The sequence below is a fragment of the Pan troglodytes genome, chromosome 14 (assembly GCF_028858775.2).
Source record: "Pan troglodytes isolate AG18354 chromosome 14, NHGRI_mPanTro3-v2.0_pri, whole genome shotgun sequence".
NCBI classification, from domain to species: Eukaryota; Metazoa; Chordata; class Mammalia; order Primates; family Hominidae; genus Pan; species Pan troglodytes.
The window spans coordinates 105761601-105782405 of record NC_072412.2 but is presented as its reverse complement, the minus strand read 5'-3'; the positions used below and the strand labels follow the sequence as shown (position 1 = coordinate 105782405).

Below are 20805 nucleotides of genomic sequence, written 5' to 3'. Positions count from 1 at the left end.
AGAATTTCAAATATGGTAAATGAATAAAGATATAATTAATATGTTATTGTGTGACAACAGTTTTTCCAAAGAATACTCATAAAGAAGAGTAATACTCATAATACAAGCACATTTGAATATGATTTTATCTCTGTGGTTACCTAAATGCATGCTAAATTCTCTTTCTTTTTTTTTCTTTTTTTTTTTTTTTTGAGATGGGGTCTTGCTTTGTTGCCCAGGCTGGAGTGCAATGGTGCAATCTTGGCTCACTGCAACCTCCACCTTCCAGGTCCAAGCAATTCTCCTGCCTCAGCCTCCTGAGTAGCTAAGACTACAGGCATGCACCACCATGCCTGGCTAATTTTTGTGTTTTTAGTAGGGACGGGGTTTCGCCATGTTGGCCAGGTTGATCTTGAACTCCTGACCTCAAGTGATCTGCCTGATTTGGCCTCCCCAAAGTGCTGGGATTACAGGCGTGAGCCACCCCAGCCCTCCAGCATACTAGATTCTTAAAGCTCATAAAAGAGTACCACAACAAATATTATACTATAAAACATTTAAAACCTGGTTATTTTCTCTATGTGGTTTCCAGCTACATTTAAGTTTTCCATACAATGGTTCACAGTGAAACTCGAGCTTTTTAGAACCCTCAGGGCTTTGTAAAAAGAATTTCGATCAAAATAACCTGAGTTCTAGTCCCAGCTTGCTGATCTCCTACTGGCATGTGATTAGAAAAAGCATTTTATTTCTCTAAATATTATTATTTCTACATCTATAAATTAGAAATAATGACACCATTAGGCACATATACAGGTTTTTTAAAGCACATGTGAAACCGCTTTTCATATAGTATCTGACAATCCTCCAAACAAGGGAATCATTATGTATTAGTCCATTTTCATACTGCTATGAAGAAATACCCACAACTGGGTAATTTATAAAGAAAAAGGTTTAATTGACTTACAGCTCCACATGGCTGGGGAGGCCCCACAATCATGGTGGCAAGTGAAGGCAGAGTAAAGGCATGTCTTACATGGCAGCAGGCAAGAGAGCTTGTGCAGGGGAACTGCCATTTATAAAACCATCAGATTTCATGAAACTGATTCACTATCACAAGAACAACACAGGAAAAACCTGCCCCCCATGATTCAATTACCTCCCACCAGGTTCCTCCCACAACACGTGGGGATTAGAGGAGCTACAATTCAAGATGAGATTTGGGTGGGGACACAGCCAAACCATATCACATTTAAGTTTACTAGAAACCTGAAGTCCTCATCCTTCTCCATTCAGACACCCATTAACACCTACCAGCCTACGCAGCAGGAGTTCAGGAGCTTGACTCTATTTTGCTTTGCAGAAATGTACACTTATCCAGGTAATTTCCTGAGAGGATAAATACACTTGTCTACCTTTCTCTAGGATATGTATTTCTCCATTACCAAGTTGCTTTCTGGCACCTGAGAGCTGTTTTATCTTCTATCTCTTATTATTTACTTGATATCGATCAATGTCTGCAGCTCGTCATCCCTGGTTGCTGTTTTGAATCTCTACCAAATGCCGTTATTCCTGTCCCCTACATCCTAGTAACTAAAACCATCCCAGCCAGAGCATGTAAAAAGCGAGTCCTCCAACAAGTGAAGACTTGGTTGCTGACATGGCTGCCCATACCGACTCAACCAGAACCAGCACACTGTACACACCACTACAGATCACCACTGCTGCTTCCACTATTCTCTTTCTTCCTCCCTATGCTTTGCACCTTCTCTCTCCTGCCTGTTTTTCCCACTGCTAGCTTTTGGGAGGAAAGCAGAACTTTTACAGACAGCTCTTTATATAGTCCCTTTGGGACCCTGAAATATTCTGCAAGCTAGATACCAAAAGGCTGAATAAATAATAGTCATATGGGGAAAAAATAAGGATGGGTAAAAAAAAAGAGTTGAAAACATTTTAAGGTTTTGTGTTGTGCCACAACAAGCTGTATAATCTCTTCTTCAGAGGTAGCATAGTCCGGTAGTTATGAGCATGGTAATGACGGGGTTCAAATCCTTGCCCTGGCACTAACAGCTGTGTGATCCTGAGCAACTTCTGCTTCTTCGCCTGAAAGGCAGAAATAATAGTACCTGCCTACAGGGCTGCTAGGAAGAGCAAATGAGTTAGTACATGCAGAGGGGTGGGAATAGTGCCTGGCACACACTAAGTGTTCAAAAAAAGTTATTAATTTGTTAAAAGTTGAAATCTCACGCATTCATAACATGGCCACAATCAACTTTGTTTGCTTGTACTCTTATTTTATCTAAACTCATTAATTCCTGATTGTCTTTCTCTACTACTCCATTTAAAACTTCTATTGCTTTTAAATGGTATGATCAAGGATGATGACGGCAGGAATGATAATAAAACTACATAGTCTTTACGTATGGGCCCAAATTAAAGCTACAAAGCATAAAAATTACAGAAACAAATTTATCATTAACAAATATGTCTAAAAGACAAAGCCCTATTAACATTAAAAGTCATTTTTAAAAATCAATTTATGATCTTTCATGTAAAAGGAATTCAATAGGAAATAACAGATCCTAAAAAATATTTGTTTTTAAAAAAAATTAAATAAAAATATATGTCAAATTAGTTTGATGTGAATACCGAAGACATTAAACTTCCTTCAAAAGTTTGTCTCATGTGTAGAAATGTATATAAATAATTCCACTGAAAGGTAAATTTTTTTTTTTTTTTTTTTTTTTTTTTTTTGAGACAGGGTTTTGCTCTGTCACCCAGGCTGGAGTGTAGTGGTGCAATCTCAGCTCACTGCAGCCTCCATCTCCTGGGCTCAAGCAATCCTCCCACCTCAGCTTCCCAAGCAGCTGGGACCACAGGCGCATGCCAACACACCCAGCTAATATTTTTTTTTTTTTTGAGACACAGTCTCACTCTGTCACCCAAGCTGGAATGCAGTGGCGAGAACTCCGCTCACTGCAAGCTCTGCCTCCCGTGTTCACGCCATTCTCCTGCCTCAGCCTCCCGAGTAGCTGGGACTACAGGTGCCTGCCACCACGCCCGGCTAATTTTTTGTACTTGTAGTAGAGACGGGGTTTCACCGTGTTAGCCAGGATGGTCTCCATCTCCTGACCTCGTGATCTGCCCACCTTGGCTTCCCAAAGTGCTGAGATTACAGGCGTGAGCCACCGCGCCCGGCCACACCCAGCTAATTTTTAAATTATTTGTAGAGATGGGGTTTTCCTATGTGCCCAGGCTGGTCTTGAACTCCTGGACTCAAGTGATCCTCTGGCTTCAGCCTCCTGAACTGCTAGGATTACACGCGTAGGCCACTGCGTCTGGCTGTAAAGAATTATTAATGACTAGTAAGTAAAGTGGTAAGCAACAGGAATTCAGAAATGAATGAGTAAAAGTCCTTGACTTGACGTGGAAGTAATTATACTAAGGCTAAAAAAGAATGTGGAAGTGGAGTGGGGCATAGTAGTCAGAGGAGGCATGCTCATTCTGTCTAGAATCTCAGCTTAAAGGCCACACTCTCAGAGAAGACTGTCATCACCCTATCTCAAGAGGCTACCCAGTCACCTTTCAGGACAGTGCCTATCAAATTTTCTGGGCTTTACAGTTTTAAATATTGACAATCTCAAGGAGCTTTGGCTTATACATGTTGTATATATCAATATTTACCATGTTAAAATTAAGAAATTTTTAAAAATGTATTTCAAAAGAATAGCCCATTTAATGTTAACAATTAGAAGTAACATTTTTATGACAAATTCATTAGAGTAGAAATGTTTTACATTTTCACAAATCTCTTTAACATGTGGCTTAAGACAGCTGGATTCTCAAATCTGGTTCCTGCATTCAATCTGCTGTGATAACATATATCATATAACTCTACTGTTACATGGAAAACTCTACTGCACAATCCTCAGAGAATGAGAGCAGGAAAAACTATTATGGAAAATTGTTTACTTCAGAGTGTCTGAAAGGGTCTCAAGAGTCCCCAGGTACCCCAGAACATACTGGGAACCAATGCTCTATTGTATCACCCACTCTTATTTTATGGCTACTGTACGCTATGCTGATAAAATATGCTGTTACTTGTGTATAGATTATGTAAATATGTAACTAATTTACATCCAATATATTTTCTATCAATTGTGGCATTCTAATCAGTAAGAGCATATATTACTATAAATGCTGTTATCAAAATATTTCCTTATAAATCAAATATTGTGGTTAAGAAATGCAACACATTATTTTTATCTGCACGCAACAATCAACTAGCACATAAAGGACTGAATAAAAAGCTAGGAACATGTACACATGCACACACGTAGTGGTGCAGACAGGCGCTACACCATAGGTAGGTTGGGAAGTGGAAACATACAGAAAAGAATACTCTGTGCTTGGAACATTAGCATATCACATATTATGAGTCAAAATGGTAACTTAGGAACATGGTAATATCCTTAAATAAGGACCAGTACAGAAACAAAGCCGCAGTGATCATTTCATTATTTCTGCTTCTTTGCCTGTTTTAGAAAGCATGCATTTAAAAGTTTAAGTTTAGAACAAATCTGGGGGCAACAAGAATCATTAACTATATGTAACAGAGATAACCAGCATTACTTCATTTAACCCAACAAAATCCTCGAGCAATGTACTTCCTTCACTAGAACAAAAACAAAAATCTTTCCAACTGAATTCTAAGCTTAGGAGTCACATACAAATAAATCAATGAAAATAAATTTTAAGACATCACGAAGTTACCATAAGTTAAAAATAGCATTACACAATGAAAGCACAAGGATGTCTCTCAAAGCGTCCCTTCTACATTTATTTCCAGAATTCTAAATTTGAATTCAGCAACTTATCTAATCTAGCAAAGAGTTAACAAGCACCTCCAGAAAGCCTGAGTGATACAGAAGAATCAAAAAGCATGAGTTCAGGCTGGGTGTGGTGGCTCACGCCTATAATCCCAGCACTTCGGGAGGCTGAGGTGGGAGGATCACCTGAGGTCAGCAGTTTGAGACCAGCCTGGCCAACAAGGTGAAACTCCGTCTCTACTAAAAATACAAAAATTAGCCAGGCAAGGTGGTAGGCATCTGTAATCCCAGCTACTCAGGAGGCTGAGGCAGGAGAATTGCTTGAACCTGGGAGGCGGAGTCTGTAGCGAACTGAGATCGCACCATTGCACTCCAGCTGGGCAACAAGAGCAAAACTCCATCTCAAAAAAAAAAAAAAATACGGAAATTAGCCAGGCATGGTGGCGCTCACCTGTAGTTCCAGCTACTCAGGAGCCTGAGGCAGGAGAATCACTTGAACCTGGGAGACGGAGATTGCAGTGAGCCAAGATCGTGCCACTGCACCCTAGCCTGGGCAACAGAGCAAGACTCCATCTCAAAAAATAATAATAAAATAAAAAATAAAAAGCATGAGTTCAGCCTTCTACTTGCATACAAAAGAGACTAATCCTTACATAAATCAAGGGATTTTTTTTTTTTTTTTGAGACAGTCTCGCTCTGTCGCCCAGGCTGGAGTGTAGTGGCACGATCTCAGCTCACTGCAACCTCTGCCTCCTGGGTTCAAGCGATTCTCCTACCTCAGCTTCCTGAGTAGCTGGGATTACAGGCACCCGCCACCAACCTGGCTAATTTTTGTATTATTAGTAGAGACGGGGTTTCACCATGTTGGCCAGGTTGGTCTCAAACTGCTGACCTCAGGTGATCCGCCCACCTCGGCCTCCGAAAGTGCTGGGATTACAAGCGTGAGCCACTGCACCTGGCCAAATTAAGGGAAATTTTTAAAACAATTTACTTTATGGTTGAAACATGCCTTTTTTGCCATGTAATCCATAAAGGGTTTTGTTTCTAAATTACTTCAGAAAGCTTAACACAAGAATCAGAAGCTATATTCTATTTTAAGATTCAATAGAATGTCAGTCTGTAAAACACTGGTCTTTCAACCCGGTAGTTTTGGCCAAAATTAAAATAACAAAACAAAAATCCCAACAACAATAAAAACTCAGTTTACAATGGCTTAAAATAATTTTAAAAAGGCTTATTTCACACAATGAAAAGAAATCTTTTCTTGAAAGGTCCCCTCACTTGCCAGGAATCAAACTGGACCACGAGCCTCCCATAAACTGGTCATTGGTAAGGAAGAGAATGAATCCTGGTCAGGATTTCACTAGTCAGGATTTACCACTGAGACTCACAGGGAAGGGATGGTCACCTAAGGTGACGCTAACAACTGGGCAGAAAGGGTGGACAGCAGCATCAACAGCATCTGCTACGTTGTCATATTTCAAAAGGGGGTTCAAGAGTCACCTAGGTAGAACCTGAATATTTTCCCCCAATACTAGCATAAGTAACAGCTAATAATTCTCTTTGGTTCTTTTAGCCTCAGCTGGAGTACTTGGAATCTGACCCATGCGTACATGGAACACTCCAGAATTCATTCCACGAGCTGTTCAAAAAAGGCCAAAAAAGGAAACTGCCCCCATGCCATTTCCTCCTTCCAAGGGTAGTCGCCTTCCTATTTCTGTCTAACTGTGGCTGCTCTCTGGTACCCATAGGTATTATGTAGCTTTTTCTATTTTGTCCAGAATTTATAATTGGGATGTGTGGAGAGTCTGGTTTGATATATAAATATGCTTGGTTACAGCCTAATTTATCTTAGACCCAGTAAAACGCTATGTGACATCTTGTATACTGTTAATGACTGGAGCAATCTTAAACCTCATCCTTCTATGGGAATGAGCCTCCCTTACTCACGATGGTTATGTGTGGAACTGAAGAATGAACATTAGAATCTCTCAGGTTGAGATTCAACTGCTGAATAAGGTGGCATATGTGTTCAACTGGATTGTTAAAGTAAGGAAGTTCTGAGAGAGAAAAGAGGGAGTCAGTGGTGAGGGAGGAGGTCACACCAAGACGGCCTTAGCAGGATTAGTAATACATGGGAGTAAATGAAAGGGGGTGTGGACAAAGTATTTTTAAGAGTTCATTATCTAGCCAGTTGTGGTGGTGGGTGCCTATAATCCCAGCTACTCAGGAGGCTGAGGCAGGAGAATGGCATGAACCCGGGAGGCAGAGCTTGCAGAGAGCCGAGATCGCACATGTATGTCCCATTACTTTTTCTGCAAGGGTGCCAAGGCAATTCAAAGAGGAAGGGATAACCTCTTCAAGAGATTGTAGAGCAAACTGAATAGCCACATGCAAAAAAGATTAATTTAGACCCTACTTCACACCACATATAAAAATTAACTCAAAATTGATCAGAGATCTAAAACTATAAAACATTAAAAATACAAAACAAAAAACAAGAAAGTCTCAGTGACCTTGAGTTTGGCAAGAAATTACATATATCTATTTTTTTTTAATAATTTATTATTTTGAGACACATTCTTCTTTTGTCACCCAGGCTGGACTGCAGTAACACTCCACAGCTCACTGCAGCCTCAAACTCCAAGGCTCAAGTGATCCTCCCACCTCAGCCTCCCAAGCAGCTAGGACTACAGCTGCATGCCACCAAGCCCATCTAATTTTTGTTACTTTTTGTAGAGATGGGGTTTCACCATGTTGCCCAGGCTGGTCTAGAACTCCTGGACTCAAGAGATCCACCTACCTCAGTCTCCCAAAGTGCTAGAATTACAGGTGTGAGCCACCGCACCTGGCCCATATTTTTAAGACTCAAAAGGTTCAAACTATAAAAGAAAAAAAAACAATAACCTGGACTTCAACAAGACTAAAAGCTGTTGCTCTTCAAAAGATACTGCTGAGTAAATGAAAACAGAACCACATCATGGGAGAAAATATTTGCAATGATATGTACCAGACAAAAGATTTTTCCTAGAATAAAGAACCCTAATATGTCTAAATAAGACAAGCAACTCAATTTAAAAATGGACAAAAGACTTCACAAACACATCGACAAAGATATAAAGCAAATGAGCTCAACATTATTAATCATCAGACAAATGCAAATCAAAACCACAATAAGACATCACTACATAGTATAACAGTTAAATTTAAAGAGTGGTAAGAATGTGGAGCAACTAGTACACTCATATATTGTTGGCGGAAATGTAAAATTGTACCAACGAGTTTGCAGATTCTAAGAAGATAAAACATACAAATGATCTAGCCATTCCACTCCTAGGCATTTACCAAAAAAAAATGAAAGCATATGCCCACATAACTACTTGTTCATAGCACCTCTAGTTGTAGTTAAAAGCTGGAAACAACTCACATGTCCACCAACAGATGAATGGCTACTAAAAATATGGTGGTAAACCCACACAATGGAATAAAAAGAAATGAATGCAGCAATAAAAAGGAATGCAGGCTAGGCACGGTGGCTCACACCTGTAATCCCAGCACTTTGGGAGGCTGAGGCAGGCGGCTCACTTGAGGCCAGGAGTTCGAAACCAGCCTGGCCAACAAGGTGAAACTCCGTCTCTACTAAAAATACAAAAATTAGCCAGGCAAGGTGGTAGGCATCTGTAATCCCAGCTACTTGGGAAGCTGAGGCACGAGAATTGCTTGAACCCAGGAGGCGGAAGTTGTGCCACTGCACTCCAGCCTGGGCAAAAGAGGGGAAACTCTGTCGCCAAAACAAAACAAAACAAAACAGGGAATGAAGTACTGATACAATTACATGGATCAATTTCAAAATAATTTTGCTGGGTGAAAAAAAAATCCAAAAAACAGCATAACTTGTGTTATTCCACCTATATAAAATTCTAGTAAATGCAAAATAATCTATGATAAGAAAACAGATCAGTAGTTGCCTAAAGGGGAAGAGGAAGGCTAGGAAGTGGCCGAAAGAGCCAGCGAAGGAGCACCAGGAAGTCTTTGGAGTTAAAGGATACATTCTTTATTCTGATTGTGATTATGACTTCATGAGTGTACACATATAAGTGTACAATTAATTTCTTATATATGTGCACTTTATTGAATAGCAATTATATTTCAATAAGGCTTTCTTGGAAAAGCTGTAAATGAATAATGAACTCTGGTTTATTTTTTTATTGTACTTATTTACTTATTTATTTTTTTGAGACAGGGTCTTGCTCTGTCACCCAGGCTGGATTCATAGCTCGTCACACCCTCAAACTTCTGGCCTCAAGTGATCCTCCTATCTCAGCCTCCCAAAGTGATGGGATTATAGGTGTAAGATACCACACCCGGCCTGAACTCTGCTTTAAAAATTGCATGCTGAAGTGTACAGGAGTGAATTGTACTATTATCTACAACTTAAGTTGACATGCAAAATGAAAATGAGGTTGACTGATAGATGAGTAGAGGAAAACACAAATGAACAAATATGTTAAAAACAAATAAGAAAATGTTAATTATAGAATCTACTGGCATTTGTAGTAGTACAATTCTTCAAACTTTTCTGTATTTCTTAAATTTTTCATTAAAGAAAATGTGAGGGGAAAAAATATTAATACTCCCACAAGTCTGTGCAATAGGTCTCTGGCAGTAACACTAGACTAACAAGCATAAGCATATCGGTTAGGAAGATACTGTCAAATTAAACCTCTTAAACTTATGTAAAGCGACATTACAAATATCCAATGAGTCAACTAATTACCCAGAGCTTGCATTAAGGAAAGGCATGATTTGGTGGTTATTAAAAACAATAAAACAATGGGAATGAGAAATGGTACAGCCACTATGGAAAACAGTAGGGCAGATCCTCAAAAAGTTAAACATAGAATTACCATAGGACCCAGCAATTCCTCTCCTAGCTATATACTAAAAAGAAGCAAAAGCAGGGACCCAAACAGATACTTATATACCAGTGTTCATAGCAGCATTATTCGCAACAGCCAAAAGGTACAAACAGCCCAAATGTCCATCAACAGGTGATGAAGAAACAAAATATGGTATATCCACAGAGTAGACTATTATTCAGTCTTAAAGAGGAAGGAACTTGGATGAACCTTGAAAATATTATGCTGAGTGAAATAAGCCAGACATAAAAGAACAAATCTTATATGATTCCACTTATGTGAGGTACCTAGAATAGGTAAACTCACAGAGACAGAAAGTAAAAGGAAGGTTACCAGGGGCTAGGAGTAGGTGGGAAATGGGGAATTAGTGTTTAATATGTACAGTTTCAGTTTGGGGTGATTATAAAGTTCTGGAGCTGATGATTGCAAAACATTGTGAATAAAATTAAAGCCACTGAGCCACACTCTTAAAATTGGTGAAAGGGTAAATTTTATGTTATGTCTGCTTTACCACAATAAAAATACATATGTAATTTTAAAAGACAACATTTTTTAAATGGACCAAAATAAAATGAGTCTTAATTTCAACTGAATGATATTTGGATCTGTGAAAGTTGATTACATGAATTGGGTCATTCTTGTATACCCAACTACGTAAGAGTCAAGGAGTCAGGGGAAAAAAGCACTCAGGGCACATAGCACAGGCTCCAAGAACTGAACTATCCAGAGGCCCAGTTGCTGAAACAGCCTGCTGTAACCCTAAGACCAGCTTTACCTAGTAACTGCTGAAACAACCTGCTATCACTCTAAGACTAGTTTTTAAACTACCACTGTCACTCTCCTATCCGAGCCTGCCAGCTCCCAAAGCTTTTCAAGTACCAATGAACTTTCTTTCAAAATAATCAGTAACATTTTTTTTCTATCTAATAAAACCTACATCCTTCTCTTTGTTCCTTGGACATACTGAAGACCCCATGTGTATGTCTCAAATTCCAATTCTGTGATTCTCAAATAAAATATTTAATCTAGAGATTTGTCTCTATATTTTAAATTTGACAGATCATTTTAAAGAAATGTCCTAACTCACCTCAACATGTTTATAACAAAATTATAACATTTTCCCATAGAATTTATAATACATGCAGATGAAATACATATGACAACTATAACATAGAGGATAGTGATGGGAAGAGAAGGAGGATGGACTATATGATCGCAAAATTTCTACATTTTACTTGAAATGGTATCATATTAGCTCTAACCAGAATATGAAATGTTAGGATGGATATTGCAATCCTAGAAAAAACACTGAAAAATAGATAGATCCAATAGATAAATTTTAATGGAATTTCAAAAATTACTAAAATAATCCAAGTCAGAAAAGGAAAACAGAAGAAAAAAAGGGGAGACTGAGAGAAAACAAATAATAAAATGCTAGACATAAATCCAACCACCTTGATCATTTATTAAATGTTAATGGATTTTACTGACATTGTATAGCAGTGATGGTTACATAACTCTGTGACTATACTAAAAATCACTCAATTGTGTACTTTTAAAGGGTGAGCATGATGACACATGAATTAAATCTCAATAAAGCTGCTATTTAAGAAAATACACTAAGGCAAACTAAAGAAGAAAAAACTTCATAGTCTAAACACTACAATTTAAAAATAGAGACCATCAGAATTATTTCAAAAGCATGACACAACTACATCCTGGCTACAAGAAACACACAGTATTTTCAACATAAAATCACAGATGGAGAAATACATATCATGCAAATAGTAAGAATAAAACACAATCTTCAGAGGCCGACATTAAACAACCTGTCCAAGATCACACAGCTACTAAGTGGCAGAGAAAGAATTTACCTGTCATTCTGACTCCAGAATGAGCTAATAGATGCATAGGGCAGTAGGGAGAGAGCGTAATAGGGAAACTAGAACGTAACACTTCAATCTGTTTTAACCTCAAGCAAAGGGAAAAAAATCCCAGCCTCATCAAATCCCAGACTTTTCCCATTGAAACCACTCCCCAAAATCCCACAAGCCCTAAAAGTATCTGACCTATCTACATCCTTAAAAGACTCCCTAACTGTAAAGGGAGAGTTTTCCTTTTTCAGGCATTCACTTTAGAGCATTTAGTATTCCACATCGCATTCAAAATCTTCAAATATTCTAAAAGCTGAACTTAAGCCAACATATAGGAAAGGAAACGTTCTCAAACATTTCAAAAGATATTCTGTCATAATAAGGGTTTTATGAAGTTGCATTCATTAGTTCTTATCAATTCTTTTGAACATCACATATGTACAAGTCACAATTAGAAAAATATTATAAAATTATTATGAAAAGGAAAAAAGAGTCACAGAACTTTCTCCTCCAAATCCAGGGAGACTTCATTAGTTCCACTTAAGAATATCAACGAGTGGTAAAAGGCATCAATATCTCTATGCTGTAGCTCTGGCACTCAGTTAACTGAGCAAAGCTCACTCAGTTACCTTACTTAGTAAGTTAGCAAATCCAAGTGAGGATTTGCCTTCACTGGCATCCAAGTTACAAGATGAGAAAAACAAAAGAAACAACTCTACTTTTTAGATCTCTATGATGATATACCAATGGGGAAGAGGGGAAGGAAGCAGAAAGAGAGAAGCCTCCACCAACAGCAAGAACAGATGCCAGCTAAAGCTATCGATTAAAAACAAATACCACTAACAGCCCAGCCCAGTTCCAATGCATCTGAGAGTCAGTCTGGAACATATACTAAACAACGGATCCATACTCTCATTTACCAGCTATGTGACACTGGCATTTATTTAAACTTTCAGAGATTGTTCTCTCTTCCATAAAACCAAGAATAAAAATAAGAATACATCATAGGTTGTCATAAAGATTAAATAACTTACCTGCAGCTAGGTATTCCATACTTATTTTTAAAAGCCTAGGGACCACTGTTTTCTTATATAAGAAAAGTTCTATGCCACTTCTTTTCATATAAAAAAAGTAAGTCCTACTTAAGCAACTAAGAGTATCTTACAAAACAAATAATAGCAAAATTCTAGCACACGCAGACAGACAGACAGACACACACACACACACACACACACACACACACACACACACATACAGACACACATGCTCCAGAAGGTAACAGCGGTGACCTCTAAAGACTTAAATTGGGGTCTTGTTTCGAAGGTTCAAAGATGGAAAGAAATCCTAATTTTCAATGTTTTCATGTGCTTAAATTTCTTAGCATTTTACATTCTCAAAAATTAAAAATTTTAAGATACTAAAATCAAAGGTCTGTGTCCAAAATGGAAAATATAATAATGTTAATAAGAAAATTTATGTCATTAAAATGATGTCTACACAAAATACACTACAGTAACAATTCTCAACCCTTCTTAAGCTGCGATATATAAAAATAATGTATTTCCATGAGCTATGCAGATTATAGCCCATATAGTGAAAATAAGAGTTATAAACAACCCTGGGCTTGCAAGGTCTAAGTCTCTCCTATTTTTTCCTACTCAAATAAAAAAAAAGTCCAAATATGAATGAGTAGAGTATCATATGGATCATTTTTAATCCACTTTATTTTATAAACAAAAAAATTGTTAAACAAAGTCACTGGCAAACTTGCTAACTTCAGAATTTTAGTATTAGTTACAAAGTGCTTACAACACACTTTAAACTATAACACATCATGGACTGCAGCCTTGTAACTGAGGACCAATGACCCTGCAGGGAAGCCATCATTCTCCACATTTCACTTTTGAACACTTTCTAAATTCTGCTATTATGAAACACCTTACCATGAACATTTTCTCAAGTATATCTTTGTAAGTGAGATTCTTAAGGGTGGAACTGTTAAATTAAAGAACATATAGATGTTTTAAATTTTGATAAATACTAGCAAATTTCTGGGGGCCGGGGGAGGTCTGAAACAATTTACACTTCCAGGAACAAAACTATGTGACCCTTGCCCACACTGGATGCCACAGCTATTGAAAAGGTTTCTGGTTAAGCCAGTGGCTATTTTAAAAATCACCTCTCATTTTACAGTAGTTACATGTCTTATCTTGCTAAAAACTCAAGAAAGAAAGAAGATAAAAGAGCACAATCGCCAAACCTCACACGCTCAGCACAGTTCCCTCCTATGCTTTCAACGCTGAGCATCCTGATGGAACTCACTATCCATCTACATATACGTGTATCTTTCAAGTACACAGATAGGATCCAAACACAAAACACAAATTCTAACATATGTTTCTCTTGAAACTAACTACTATAACTTATGCTATGTTACCTGAAATGACAAGGTATGATAATATGATTAAAACAACATAGAAAAACCAGAAAGAAAACACAGAATACTAAGAAATATCTTCAAGCCAACATCCCATTTTTCCAGAGAAGGTAGTTTCAGGTTTCAAAGCTCTTTGTAAACTCTGTTAAGATGTCTTTGCCTCATCCTAACAATCCTCATAGTCTCCCATGGATGGTCCTTTAATGCTCATAATAAAAGAAGCCTGCAGGGAAAATACAGAACAGAAAACAGCTTGGAAATAAAATCTGTTAGCTCAGCACATTAAAATTATTGAAAATTGCTATTTTTATGAGGATTATGTGTAGCTTTGTTTTTTCTATGAACTATCTAAGCAATAACAAAAAGACATGATCTTTTTTTTTTTTCTTTTTTAGACAGAGTCTTGCTCTGCTGCCTAGGCTGGAGTGCAGTAGCGTGATCTCAGCTCACTGCAACCTCCACCTCCCGGGCTCAAACGATTCTCCTGCCTCAGCCACCCAAGTAGCTGGGATCAAAGGCTCGTGCCACCATACCTGGCCAATTTTTGTGTTTTTAGTAGAGATGGGGTTTCGCCATGTTGTCCAAGCTGGTCTCGAATTCCTGACCTCAAGTGATCTGCCCACCTCAGCCTCCCAAAGTGCAGGGATTACAGGCATGAGCCACCGCGCCCGGCCCACATGATCTTTTTCAAGTCATGGACAGCAGGGACTGTATAAAATCCAATCCCACTTCACGTAAACTCAGCATAAAAAATTATCAGTCTTATAAAGTTTGGTGTGTTTTTACATTGGGGGAATTTGGCCTATTGTACACTTTCTAAAGCAAATACACAGCAGTTATGCAAAAAAAATCAAAAAATCATTTTAGTCCTGGATATTAAGTAAAAACAATGTATCAGATAAAGCACAAATCATTTTTCCAAAAACAAAAACATTCCAATCAAACTGAAACAAAAAGTCCAAGGAAAGAAATTACTTCTCAACAGAAGGATCTAGAACCCTTTCCCCGCAGAGGCTGCATATGAACTGTGCCTTCAAGGGCAGGCAGCAGTTAGACACGGTGGGTGGGAGGCCAGGCACACCCACCCAGAGAGAGTGAGGAAAGCAATGAGGGCAGAGCCAGCCACGCATGGGAGCAGCGCACAGTCAGGCTGGGTGGAGGCACAGCACTGATAAAAGGGAAATGGGGAAATAGGTTTGGAAAGAAAATTCGTGTGAAAGAAAGGAGGAGGTTGTATATTCTACAGGTTTTTCTCTAATGTAGAACCCCAGATGGAAATCATCCTTCTTATTTTCATTTACAAAGATATTGATCTTATCTCACAGTATTTTCTTCCCTGAAGTGAAGTTATTTGTGTATCAACTTATTTTCCGTAACATGACTATGAGCACCCAGGACTCACAGCACCCATGGACTGCAGCGTTCTGCGCGGGAACCAGATTGGATTCATTTTTATTAATATATCCTTCTCAAAGGCCTTAAACAGACTTTAAAGAAGCATTTTTTGGCCAGACACAGTGGCTCACGCCTGTAATCCCAGCACTTTGGGAAGCCGAGGTGGGCGGATCACGACATCAGGAGTTCAAGACCAGCCTGACTAAAATGGTGAAACCCCGTCTCTACTAAAAATACAAAAATTAGCCAGGCGTGGTGGTGTGTGCCTGTAATCCCAGCTACTCAGGAGGCTGAGGCAGAATAGCTTGAACCCGGGAGACAGAGGTTGCAGTGAGCCAAGATCATGCCACTACATTCCAGCCTGGGTGACAGAGCAAGGCTATGTCTCAAAAAAAAAAAAGGCAGCATTTTTTTAATAACTGAAAAAATGCATAAACTGTATATAATATTATATATAATATATAAAATAAATAAATGTATTAACTGTATAGGAATAAATGTATAATACTGGCACCACATCACTTATCCTACGCATATAATTTGGATTTGGATATTCATTTATAGCAGGAGTTCCCAAACTTTTTCTATAAAGGACCATAGAAAAAGTATTTTAGGCTTGATAGGCCAAATGGTCTCTGTCACAACTACTCAACTCTGCTGTCACAGGACAAAAGCAGCATAGACAATGCATAAATGAAAGAGCATGGCTGTGTTTCAATAAACTTTTATTGACAAGAACAGGCAGCAGGCTGCATTTGTCCTGTGGACTGTAGCGTGCCGACCTCTCATCTATACGGACTTAAATGTAATACATTACATTATATATATACACACATACACATCTAAATTTAAGTATTATATTCAAATAGTTTTTATAATAACAGAATCTTGGTCAAAATTCCAAGGAAGATAAAAAATAAAAAGGGATATAAACAAAAAAATGTAGATATGCTGCATAAAACCTGGGAAACTGGAACCTCTGGATGCGTCCATGTAATTTGCCCTCTCAGGATATCTCTTTAGGCCTTAGTTTTGGACCCACAAAGCAAGGTGGTTCAAATAGACAATTCTGTGATCTTAATAATTGTTTCAAGTTAAAGTTATAGATTTTAAGTGGAAATTCCATCTAGAAAATAACAACATTCACAAATAATTTCCAATCCGTGGAAGAACAGAATACGAGTACAGTTATGCTCCACAGAATATGACAGTGGTTCCATAGATTCTAATACTGTATTTTTAACTGTATCTTCTCTGTTTACATGTTTAGATACACAAATATCTACCACTGTATTACAACAGCCTACAGGATCCAGTACAGCAACACGTATAGGTTTGTAGCCTAGGAGCAATAGGCTATAACACACTTAGCCTAAATGTGTAGGAGACTCTACCATGTAGATTTGTGTAAGTAGACTCTGTGATGTTCACACAAGGATGAACTCGCCTAATGATGCATTTCTCAGAATGTATTCATGCTGTTAAGCAACACGTGACTGTATGCCACAGAAACAAGTATAACATATTAGAATAAATTAAGATAGTACCTGGCATAATTGATCTAATAACAAACATATGTACAAACATTAATCAAAATCATATTCTAGTACCTAAAAAATAAGGTTTCAGTACCATCTTGAATGAAGTTATAAATATACCTGGAAAAATCAATTTAATAACAAACATACGTTAATTCACCTAGCTGGAAGGGGACATTTAGATCATTAAAAACAACTTCACCCAAAATAGAGGCATTGGTAAGATTTGATATTAAATGCCACAAAATAATTAAATCACTACAATAACTCACTAAACTCCCTAACATATTTACAGTTAAAAATCTGAAGTTTTTAACTTTAATTCAAATACCATGCAGTATATAATAAACCAGGTATCATTCATTCAGTGTAATGGTGATTTTGTAAACTTTTCTGTTTTTATAATTACTCTTCAAATAAACAGTTGAGTTTCAGAATAAAACCACTTCACTTGTCACAATTTTCAAAGAATTGCTGGGTTAATTAAAATTCTATAATCCATCACTACCCACATTTACAAAAGCCATGCTACCACACTGCTTTCTGAAAAAGAAATGAACAGTTTCTGGCGCATTACCAACTTACCAAACATCTGGCAAATTCTTTGTTTTCTGAAAGGAATCCATAACCTGGATGTACCTTAGAAATGAAAGCAAAAAGCACTTTCAATTTTATCATATTGCAAAAGTTTTATAAGCAAAATGTACAGTGTATTTATGTATTAATATTTACTGTTCAAGAGCCCTTGAATAAGTGCACTTCTCTTATACACTGATCAGTTCTAACTCACATTTCTAGGATCAGAATCAAATTCCAAGAAACTGCCTCTTATATCTACTTTCTCCACACTCCCTTTGTCCTAATTGATTCATTTTCCACACACTACCTTTGTCCTAACCACAATGGGGAGTATATGCCCACATAGCTTCCTGCCCACTGGCATTTGTCTACACTATTCGACAAAACTCTCTCTCCTTTTCTTGAGGCTAACTTTGTCCACAATTCTGGAGAATTTCACAATGGCTGGTGCGTCAAAGAATTATGTAAAAGGAACCTTGGCAAAGATGGATGAAAAACTCTAAATTCTCCTTTCTTTACAGTACTCACGAACTGGTAATTTCCAAAACCCAGACTACTAGGACAGCTAACACATTTTATTCCTGATGGCATTAATAATACTCAGCAACTACCAACAAGCCGTTTCTATCAAACTGAACTAAAATGGAGGTGTGGTTTTACTTTTATTTTGTGCTCTGAATTTTTTTTCTTCTAATGTCTACTCTTCTTTCCTTCCTCACCCCAAACTTTGCCATCCACAACTACTTTATACTATCCTCACCCACAAGCCACATTGCTACAATCTACCAGCCTGATCCAATCAAGTAATTTTTGGCTCTCCCAGACTGGCCAAACATAAATTTAGCCACTTCAGTATCAGCCAGTGTTGAACATACTTCTAGTAAATAATTCTGCTAAAAAGAAAGTCAAATTTCTAAAGGAACCAGTATCATAATCCAGAAATAGCTACGTATCAGCGACTTTTAAATGCTGAACTCGGGCTGGGCACAGTGGCTCCTGCCTGTAATCCCAGCAGTTTAGAAGGCTGAGGCAGGCAGATCACCTAAGGTCAGGAGTTCAAGACCAGCCTGACCAACATGGTGAAACCCCTTCTCTACTAAAAATACAAAATTAGCCGGGCATGGTGGCAGGCACCTGTAATCCCAGCTACTTGGGAGGCTGAGGCAAGAGAATCGCTTGAACCCGGTGGGACAGAGGTTGCAGTGAGCCGCGATCACGCCATCGCACTCTGGCCTGGGCAACAAGAGCGAAACTCCATCTCAAAAAACAAAACAAAACAAAAAGCTGAACTAAGCTTTATGAGCATGGTACAGAAGAATTTAAACTACTGTATCAGAGAAGAAGAGTTTTCATTCCACCAACTTCATTTTATCAACACTCAACTACATATTTATTTTGGCAAGCTATAGTTAAAAGGTTAAAGTGTTTTACCTTCACTAACTGTGCTAATAAACTGTAAACATCTATAATATGGGTTCACGAATTAGGTTTTTTATTTAAACATGCATCTTACTAAAACATTTCTTTCAAAAGAAATGTGAGCGCTAATTGAAGCGCTCCAGGCTTAATTGCTGGTGTTGGATGTTTCCATCCAATTTTAGAGATAACTTTGCATAGTTTTTAACACTGTATATAATTAGTTCTGATAATTAAAAAAAGAAAAAAGAAAATAGAAGAAAAAACACTGTTTCTGATATCAGAAATCATTTTTTTCCTTGGATTCCACTCTATTCAAACAGAACTGGGGGTGGAGAGAATGATTTATCCTTGTAAATTATGAGCATTCTACTGACATTAACAAACTAAAATAATTACCAAATGTGCTGTTTTTATTTCTGGAAGTGTACTAGGTATAAGTAATTTTTAAATTATTAAAATGGAATTTGAACACAGTCTTTGGATCCTGTTTATAACACAGAATTTTTTTAAATGCTCTTATTACACGGAAAGGGTTAATACTCAAAACTAATTGGGATTTCTTTTTTCCTAGCAAATTTGGAAATGAACTGAAACTGCTCCCTGGTGTGAAAGCTGAATCCAGCAGCCACCTGCAGGATCAGCGACCAACACTGCCAGATGCTACAAAGCCTTTGATTTCCAGTAGCGAATTCGACCACATTTAACTCATGTGACATGAACTAACTGCAACAGCATTTTCAATCATTCTTTCCTATTTTTTTTTTCAAATACAAACTCTAGCTTTCTGCTCACTACATATGAAACAGCTGCAGTAGATAGATTCATTCAGACTCACAGCTTGGGCCCTGGTTTTCTTAATGGCTTCCATGATGGCATCCATGTTGAGGTAGCTTTTACTGGTGGGAGCTGGGCCAACACAGACGGCCTCATCCGCCATTTTCACATGAACCTGAGGAGACAAATTTCTGCATTAACAGATGCACCCAGCAAAAAGAATTACCATCATCTGCAAATACACACAAAATTGCAAATCTGATTGTTCTGCATATCATTTATAGAGTCGTATTTCTTTTTGAGTATGCACTAAAAAGCAACAATGCAACAAATAAACTCAGGAACTCTATTAACCATGATTTCATTTATTACAGCCTAATTCATTGTCTAACCAAATAATTTCCATAATATCCCCTATCTCTTTATGTAAAATCACAGCAAACAATTTTAGCTTCCTATTCCGTTCATCAATACATAAATTTGATATCAAAAACTACCTTGTTACATGTAGCCAGGGTAGCCCAATATTTTAATAAAGAGCACTCATGCCCAGTTCTAAGCAAGCTCCCCAGGAAGTTGGGATAATTAGAGGGACTGAATGGAGGGATGCAGTGAGTGTCCCTGCACAGCATCAGGTCAGCACCAGGCACAAATTAAAGCCTAAGACGAAAGAAAGAGTTCAATATCACAACACATGAACCAGAAAATCTTGAGAATCATTTAAATACTCTCACATTCAATCTTCATCCATTTTACATTTATTCCTAAAAGAAATGATATGTGTATTAAGTTCTAAAGCTACTCAAAATTCAGGAATGTATGCTCCATTTTTAAGACTACTCACTCTATAATGTTTAAATCTATTTATTTTGCATAATAGAAGCTAAGCATTCAATATGAAAAAGAGTAAACTGCTTAGTTCTAAAAGGAGTCTATTCTTTTTAACTGATGAAAGGATTATTATCTTTTTAAATGACTTTTCCTAATTTCCTAATGGTTTTCCAGTTTCAGAAACTTCCAGATTACAATTATTTTGCAAGGCAGATATAAAAACTGGAACACAAA

General features: G+C 37.7%; 1 protein-coding gene across 3 annotated transcripts in view; it reads right to left on the bottom strand.

The window, feature by feature from the left end:
* PCCA (propionyl-CoA carboxylase subunit alpha) overlaps positions 1–20805 on the bottom strand; it is a 446563-nt gene that overhangs the window by 360336 nt on the left and 65422 nt on the right. For all 3 annotated transcript variants that reach the window (XM_001149000.7, XM_063792625.1, XM_063792626.1), the window contains exons 5-6: positions 19802–19915; positions 17554–17607 (exon numbers count right to left, since the gene is read on the bottom strand). In XM_001149000.7, coding sequence (XP_001149000.5) covers positions 17554–17607; positions 19802–19915 — 168 coding nt within the window. The remainder of the gene's footprint in view (positions 1–17553; positions 17608–19801; positions 19916–20805) is intronic.